The sequence below is a fragment of the Anneissia japonica genome, unplaced genomic scaffold, assembly GCF_011630105.1.
Source record: "Anneissia japonica isolate Jap-2015-1 unplaced genomic scaffold, ASM1163010v1 scaffold5_len213053_cov157, whole genome shotgun sequence".
NCBI lineage: Eukaryota > Metazoa > Echinodermata > Crinoidea > Comatulida > Comatulidae > Anneissia > Anneissia japonica.
The window spans coordinates 165,472-174,992 of NW_022740246.1; the positions used below are offsets into that span (position 1 = coordinate 165,472).

Genomic DNA, 9,521 nt, shown 5'->3' on the forward strand with positions numbered 1-9,521 from the left:
CTTTATTCTTAAATTTTGTTTTTACTTAATAATTTATAATTACGGTACATGTACCGCAGTTAGACAGTTTTTATTAGTATATTATTATTATTATTATTATTATTATTATTATTATTATATAAATAGTTATTTAGAGGAATTCGTTTATAATTATTGCTTGTTGAAACACCTTTCAAGTCTAAGATTGTCATGGGTACCACCATGAAAGGAATGTAAAGCAACTAACAGCAGCTAACTTAAACAAAATCAAAATGTATATTGGGAGCTATGGAGGATGGTTTATTGCATGTTTTTGATCTGTTGTTTTTAAGTTTGGCTAAAATATTGGAAGGCTGCATCTATACTTGTAGCCACCAACCTATCTTATCATCAACTTATCTGTGAATTGTTGTTTTTAACTCAGAATTACGAATTAATTTTATTAATCATCAATATTAATATATCATCAAATTCTAACATTACTACTATAATATTAATGCTTGTGGTACACCACGTATATAGTTCTGAAAAGAACTGTTGTTGATTGAGAATATCTCAACGTTTTGATTAAGTTGCTTTTAATTCCTCCATGCTTCAATCGTGCAGGAAAATAATATCTGGAGATAATTTTAAAACAATGAAAACTAAGTTTTCAACCAATCAGTAGCAAGTACCACTACCCAAAAAATATAAGTATTTCACTGTTTTTAAATTTCTGCAGATATTATTCTCCTGAAGACGATTGAAGCCACTCAATCGAAAAGTCGAGATATTCTCAACCCACAACAACAGTTCTTTTCAGAACTATCTACGTGGTGTACCGCAAGCATTAATATATATATATATATATATATATATATATATATATATATATATACTTCACCATGCAAACATTCAAACAACATTACTACTATCATTCAGCATTACTGCCGTTATTGTGATCATTATGAACATCATCACCACCGTCATTATCATCATAATCATCCACCTCTCAGCATCCTTATCATTATAATCATCGTCATTACCATGATCATCATCATCCTTATCATCGTCTTTATTATTATTAAATATTATGGTTATTATAAAATTGTTCTTAGAACTGTCATCATCATTATCATCATTTACATCATTAAGTAAAGATTACCAAGGTACACAATACTGGAAGTAATAACTCAAATCTCTAGTGTTTTTGGAGTGTGCATGTTATTAATATAATCAATGGACCACTTGGTTTTTGTACGTATTCAAGTAGAGAATACTGGGCTGGACAGTGATTGACCCTTCTTAAAATGCAGATTAATTTCTAGACGAATGGAGAGAACCGCAAATAAAAACTGATTAATTTTCTAGATGAGACGAGAGTACAAGCAAATAGACAATTGAGCTATGAGTCCAACGCATATTATTTTTCCATAAGGATGCGAACTTAATTATTAGTATTAATAAGTGTATCATAATTAATGCGAGAGAATAATGACGAGTATTGTGAAGTGCAGAAGAATGGATAGTAGGAGTAAATAAGGTTGATTAATAGCTGGATGAGAGGAGAAGTGAAATGATTGATCTTTGAGGCCAAGTTGTTATCTGTTGGTTTTCTTTTTCTGTCAAGTAATAGCAAAAATAATACTTATATAAGATCTAGTGTATAGACAAGTCCACAAGAATGTGATTAAAGATCTAATTCATAGAAAAATATAAGACGACCGGAAATAAACCTATGTTAACAAAATAGAACCTAGCATTTTGTGAAGTTGAGATGAATGGAGAGTCATAGGAAATGATTTTATTAAATTCTAGATAAAAGGAGATTTAATAAAAAAAAAAATAAGCATTTTGTGAATAAATGTTTTTATGTTGATTTTCTTCTGGATCTTCTTGGATTGATAAAAGTTTCCTTAAACGTCACACACATTATTTAGTCTAATACAGGACAGTATTATTATTTTTGTGGGAGCGGTTGACGCATCTGCCTTTCGGTCTCTCAACCTCCAGGTCTAGGCGTTTCGCTTAGTTCTTGGACAAGTCACTTTACCTACGTTTGTCTCTATACACCCAGGAGTATAAATGGGTACCGGTGGTTAACTACTGGGGAAGAAAAGGGTGGGGTGGAAAGGAACTGGCCACCCTACCACGCAATGCTGAGGCTCTGCAAGATGGGCTAACAGCTCATTCCAATACGTTCAGTAATGAATACGAAACTACCTTTAGTATTATCACTTACTGTATATGCACTTAACTAAATGTAACTTACTAAAGTCCAAGCTCGGCGAAGACTTGCTTACTTTGAATCTGTGACGACATACCAGTATGTCCGCTGCTAATGTCGGTAATGTTGTCTGCACTTTGTTGCATGCTAACCATACTTCCCAGCAATCCTCTTCCCGCGCCATTATCTGCCAAGCGAAGATAAAACATCATAAAATGTATGTTAGGTCTCACCGCAAAATAAGTCACATGATTGTGTAATCAAAATTTATTATATTCGAATAGGCCATATTTTAAGCTTTAATTAAGTCTTTAAAAAAATTTCTTTCCTAAGAGTAACCTTTTATGTTTAGATACATAGAACCTAGCTTCGAAGTTAAAGTAATAATAACAAATAAAATACTAAAAGCACAATCTGCAAAAACGAATGGTTAAATTGAATAAATGTACACTACCATAATATATGAACATCAAAGTATTCAATATTCGATATGGTCTCATTTCTCGGAGAGACTTTTTTCCAGACGGTGTATCACATAATTGTTATTTTAACATTATACCTACCATCTATATTACTATTATTATATTTGTTCATAGGTTACGTGAATTAGTATCTCGCATTATTAATTTAGCAGTATTATGTTACCAATGTCAATATTTCATCATTGGGCCTATGTCATTATCTTATCAGTGGGCTTTTCCCTCCCTCGTCGATATTTTAACAGTAGAAGTATAATTTTCTGAACAGCATTGATCAATGGTGGCGCCAGGATTTTCTCGACGGGAGGGGGGAAGGGGTGGGGATCCGAGGTCCCCGACAGGGGAGGGGTGATGTCCCAGACGAGAGAAAAGGGGGCATGGTCTGGCGCCGCTCAAAATATTTCGAAAGTAGTCCAGGGGGCGCAGTCCCAACAAATTTTACAGTTTATGAGTTTCAAAGGCTTATTTAATCGATGTTAGAGTCTACTAATATGTAGAAAATGTATATACTTTTTTTTCTCCTACGAATTGTGGCTTTTCTCCCCTACGGGGGGGGGGAGGGGCTTTCCCAAATCGCCCGCTGGCGCCACTCCTGGCATCCATAACTATCAAAGTTACTATTAACTCATTAACACTATTATATAGGTCTATTAATAACGTTACATTATTATAAAAGTTCCAGTTCGTAATGTAAACAGTATCGTATCAGTACCGTATTTTATAAGAATCAATTGTTTATCAGTGTTAAAATCTTAAATGGACCGTTCTACTAAGTTCATACCCCTGGCCTTGGATAGGTTTACTGGTGCTAAGAAGGGCACACGAAACGACACCGAAACTTACTTAAACCTGTGTATTTTAGAGGACCTGTGAGTATTCCTGACCCTAAATATCACGTTCTGACTGCTGGTAAGTTGTTAAGCTGGATTGATAAAAATTAATATTTTATCAGTCTCAATATTTCATTAGGATTAACATGTGGATATGCTTATCATCAATATTTAATTAACATCATAATTTATACAGCTGATAGCATAGTATTCTTAAGCCGCCGGGCACATATTGCGCCGACGGTCCGGGTCGTTGGCCGATGTGATTCAATGAAGAACGCAACGTGACGAGGCGCGAGCAACCACTGAGAGCCACTAACAATCACCAGGCGGTATCGCATCGTCAAGCGTTCATATACGGAGGAGATGTGTTCGTCGGCCGAGGGTCACTCATACGACAAATGGTGTGCCCAGGCTTACGCTGCATTCACAAAAAATGCTCCGAATCGAAATTCAGACGTTTCCGAAATTCGGACAGCGTCCTCATTCCCACCCACTGATAACTCTGATGGCTTCGGTGGGCTTTTCGATCCGAAAACTTTGGAGTGCATATTTTTGCTAACATCATACTATTATGTGAAGTGTTGACAAAATAAGTTTTGCACATACCAGGTCATGGACTCATTTGACGAAAATATGGTTTCGAGATTTCCAATAAGCTTAAAGCCTACTTATATTTTACAATACCAATCCTTAAATAACTTGTTTAATGTTTTCGACTCACATTTTTAAGGCTGTTTTTCAGAATTGGTAAGATAAATAAGAAATTTATGAATTGTTTACCGTTTGATGCATTTTTAAAAAAAAGCATTAAAACTATCTTACTCCGGTCCCACTGAATCTATGACTTAGATATTCAAAGACCAAAATAAAGCCCAGTTGGTGTTTTTTTCCCCTGAATACATCAATATCTCAATTTACATATTTGTTAAGAAACATATTTTTGATGACACCTCACAAATAACATCTTATCAGTATTTCAGTATCATATCAGTATTTAATCACAATATATATATTATGAGAAAATTCAAAATAATCATATCTTTGTTTCATTACTGTTGGCCTAGGCTATCACTAATAAATGTATTGTCATAATCTACCAGAGTTTCATAAGTATCTTTTATAATCAAAATGCATGAAATATTCTAACCTGGTTTAATTTCGTCATAGTTTATTATCCAGCTTTCATCATACAGCATCTTCTGTTGTTTCCAGTAGAAATACTAATAATAAAATAAAAAATAGCACAAATGATTCAATAATTCCAATGAAAACTAACAAGCGATCATATTTAATATGATTATCAATCACTTAAGATTGATTTTCTTATTGTATTAAAAGTGCAATCTGTAATAAATGTATACGGGTATCTTAGTCATAACTATAACATGATTATACATACAATAGTACTGTGGACAACGATTATGACGGAAATCAATAAGCCGATGAAAACGGTCGAAGCATATAAACGAAATACTGAATAGGACTATCTATAGAGCAGGCCTAGTTATTCAGTGGTTTTGGTTCTGGTCTTGGAGGATAAATCCGACCTCCTAGGACTCCAAAAGAATAATGATAATAATAATAATAATGGTAATAATAATAATAATAATAATAATAATAATAATAATAATAATAATAATTATTATTATTATTATTATTATTATTATTATTATTATTATTATTATTATTATTATTATTATTATTATTATAAGACTCCATCACCGAAGTTTAAGACGCAAATTGTCAGTCGTGAGCAGGTTTGCTATTGGTAACAGATACAGATACCTTTATTATCATAAGAATACAAAGTACAATCACGAAATTTCCTTTCCTTATTGCAAATCTACTCCAGTATAAAAATAGATATAACTATAATTATATTAGAAAGCACATACGGTATCACAAAAACACAATTCTAACTACTGCAATAGATGATGGTAAAGGAATAAATGCTCAGTTAGTTTTAAGATATTTAAAGTTTCATTTATTTGAAATTGTAGGCCTAAGCAGAAGCTAGAAGATCAAATTATGAAAATAAAGAATGCCCAGATAATCAAGCCTTAGGCTTTATGATATTAGTTTTCGCCAACAAATTAATTACCATCTATGCATGTCGACCCCATGAGCAGGGAGAAAAGCGCTTCAACCGCAAGAAAATGCGCCACACAAGCAAAAATAACAAGTAAGTATATTGGGAATTGATGCATTTTATGTCTTCTGATCAGAGTAATACTCTTTAAAGATCGCCAATGTATTAATATTATATATGTATATCTTTATATAAATCATTGATTTATCTGGTAGGTAATTGAAGTGTTCTGATCTGTTATTTATTATATTCGTGTTTGTATTAACCATCCAAGTTGCACCTGTACTCCGTTGTATGTATGACAATGAAATAAGCTTTTATCGTATATTAAAATTATCGTATCTGCGTGGTGGTGTTGTAGGACGATTACCCCCACATTATATGATTGATTGCTTCTATCATGTACTATTATACTGTTGAATAAGAATGAATGATTATAATAAGTAATAGTGAACGTTAATTTTGTTGATGTGTCTTTGAAGGACTGTAACCAAATATACGGTATCTAGCTTCTATTGTAATAACAATATCATTGCTATAATGATAATCAGGGTGTTGATTCCATATGGCACACTATCTTCGAAATCAGACGAATAAATTATAATACACTTAGAGATCGGTTCTTACGCCTTGGTGTTGAAAAGCAAAGCGATCATCCATATCTAGATATAAATGCATGTAAACTTTAATTCATATGATAAGTTGATTGTTTATTTTATTAATAGTATTCATTGTTTAATTACCATAAATAATCTAATAAGCGTCTCTCTAGCATAAGCACCGCTCCCGATAAGGTCGCACATTTTATTTTTTCGCTAAGCACAAACTCTAAAATAAAGTGTTATGCACTTAAACCGGGCACTCACCGCGCCGTACGACGGTCGTACCACCGTCCTCGGCCAAGTTCCCTGCAGATTGTCGGTTGCATCCGTTTTGGTGCGCGACGTGGTTTTCTCCATAGAATCGCAGTCTTAGTGTTAAATGGAATGAACGTCTCGGCGATTAGTCAAGACCTAGACCCCATTACAACATGTCTTGATATTCGTCATCGACAAACTATTCGACAACCAATTTCTGACTGAATTAATAACTGGCATTTTAACAAGTCAATATCCCTATGTACAAGAATTTGTATCGTTTTTAAGCGCACCTTTTGAACTAAGCGCCGTCTTGACCAATAAAGCCAGGCACACACTCTGTCGGTCTACGCGATTCCAATAAGAACGCAACGCGATGAGCGGTGCGCAATGGATCGTCTTCAATGACCATCCACCCAGAGTGCAACCGAAAATCATCAGAAGGCGTCAGGCGTTGCGTCGTCAAGCGCTCACAGAGAGCGGTGATGGACTCGTCGACCGACCGTCGTACGACAGCGTGCGACGCAATGCGTCCGCCTTGGAAAAAAAAAAAACAAAAAAACAAAAAAAACAAAAAAAACAAAACAAAACATAACGTTATCAGCGCTTATCATGTAACTTACAGGATTCATTGCAAAGTAATATTAAAGTTGATAAAATTGTTCTTTCTTTGAATATTGGTATAATAATAGGCCTAATAATAAATAACGAAAACCTAGGCAGTGCACTGATATTAAAATACGGACATGTACATTTCAATTGGTCAACTTTATTACTGAAACTTGGACCATCACTGATGCAATGACTAATAGGATAGAAGCAATGTGGGCCTAACATTTGGGCTTTTTTTGGCGTAAGCTAAAACCGATTAGCACAGGAGACCGACAACTGTTTCACAGATGAATTGCTGATTCACATAAACGCTTTAGCCGAATTTTATAATTCCAATGAGGCCCAGATCGAAACAAGTCAATTTTCACTGATTTACATACGTTTTACTACAAAATTCCTAAGGCCTTAATTGATTACCAGTCAATTTAAAGGATCTATCCAATGAATATAAAAACGGTAACCCTAATATGTTACAATGATAATTAGGGAGGAAAATGTATCTCGTTATAATTGCAAGTTGAAAGATACGTTAATAATATAAAGATATATTGTCCCATGAAAAATACAAAAACAAAAAAAAATAAAATAAATAAAAAATTATAAAAATAATTTTTTTGAAATTAACTTGACGTTTTTAAGTAACATAATAATTATCAACTTTAAACATAGAAATTAGTGTATTTAAAAATGTTTACCATAATTTTACAGCAAAAAAAAGATTGAAACAAGTGTTATCTTTTATTTTAATCATTATATAGTATTAAAAAAATCAGGGTACACAATTTTTGAATTTAATAATTTCTATTCTCAAGCTAACAATTTGTTTGTTAATTACAAAATTATTTTTTGAATAAATGATGTTTTTTTTGATAATTTTCAAGGGACAATACATCTTAAAACACTTAAAAATGTTATTTTAGCTCAATTCAAGCAGTATACAGTTTGAATACAACGGAAATATATATTACGGTAGTTTGCATATGCTAAAAAAAAAAGCACAAAAAAACCCTAATGTACGGTACGGTATAATAAATTTAAAAAAATTAATCATTTCTTTGTTTCCTTATCATGACATCATTACAATAAAATGTCTGTAGCTGAAACGTATTGCAGAGTAAGCTATAACTAAGCTTATGGTGTGCTTTTTCCGTTTTATCCATAAATAATATTCAAATCAATTTTCCATTAAAACATGTTTTAATGTTTTTGATGAATTTTTAAATTCAAAAATTGAAATTATACTATATTATACAGATCAATTTTATTTACATAATTGCTGGTCACATATTAAATGTGCTCTACGGTACGTCTGTCGATCCATTTATTAAGGCAATCAGTATTTTATCATATTTTTAAAACTGCTATTGCGAATTCAAGTTTATATTCAAATCAACTAACTCAGGTATCTGACTTTTAGAAAGGCGAACATATAAAATATATTCGTATGTTAAGACAACTAAATTAATGTGTATTCATTAAAGACACCACCGAATACGTCAATTTAAATGATAACACTCTTTCGTTGCTTTAAAAAAAGTGGCTATTGACATCCTTACAGAATGAAATTGGTACAGTCTTAAAATAAATGCGAAATAGTTCTCATCTCTAAGTGACAGAACGTACATTTATCAGTGCTTGTATTATATTAATTTTGAAAAGCGACTCGTTTACCATCAGAACACGGCGCAAGCATTCAAATTGAAAATAGTATGCTTCCCTGCCCAATTTAAATCTGACGCATTAAAGTATATGGCCCATTTGATCTCCGAAACAGGAATGCTTAAACAAATCACAAATTAATTTACATACCTCCTTGCGATCGCATTATGCTAAAGCAGTATGACCACGTCTTGTATGCTATGTGAATATTATCCATTTTGTTAGAATTGCACAAACCATTGAAAACGATTCCATAACATTCAATTTATGTTTGCTTTCAAATTCATACACCGCGATAATTATTCACAATGAGCAAAGCCAGTGCCCACGAGGCTCTGTACGGTACTCAGCAGGCCAACACACATCTTTCACCGTTGGCCTGGAACATGAATCACCTCCGATTTCAGGTAGGCCCACGTCCATGCAATTTCTGTAGTTGCCATTGAAGGATTCGTGCACAGTAATCGTGCTTTGTCATGATTAATATAGGCTAATCGTTGTAAGCTATGTCCAGATTGTAAAATTTTCTTTGACAAAAAAAATGGTTGTATGGCCATATATAGTCATGATGTGCCTATATATGGTAATGATGTGATGTCATCATGACCATATTTAGGCATGTCGCATGTTTTGTCAAATAAATGTTGATAGTCTGGACAGGTATTTACAAATGTCTGTATAAATTTGAAAATGCTATATTTAGAATAGACTAATGAACATACTGACTGATGTTAAACATTATACAAAACTCCGCTATCACTAATCTCTCTCTCTCTCTCTCTCTCTCTCTCTCTCTCTCTCTCTCTC

The 9,521-nt window shown here is 33.1% G+C and overlaps 1 protein-coding gene across 1 annotated transcript in view; it reads right to left on the reverse strand.

Annotated features, from left to right (window-relative positions):
- LOC117118215 (atrial natriuretic peptide receptor 2-like) overlaps positions 1–8,946 on the reverse strand; it is a 27,193-nt gene extending 18,247 nt beyond the window's left edge. The window contains exons 1-4 of the mRNA XM_033262726.1: positions 8,865–8,946; positions 6,453–6,556; positions 4,645–4,717; positions 2,231–2,372 (exon numbers count right to left, since the gene is read on the reverse strand). Coding sequence (XP_033118617.1) covers positions 2,231–2,372; positions 4,645–4,717; positions 6,453–6,556; positions 8,865–8,931 — 386 coding nt within the window. The 5' untranslated portion in view covers positions 8,932–8,946. The remainder of the gene's footprint in view (positions 1–2,230; positions 2,373–4,644; positions 4,718–6,452; positions 6,557–8,864) is intronic.
- Between the last annotated feature and the right edge of the window lie 575 nt (positions 8,947–9,521).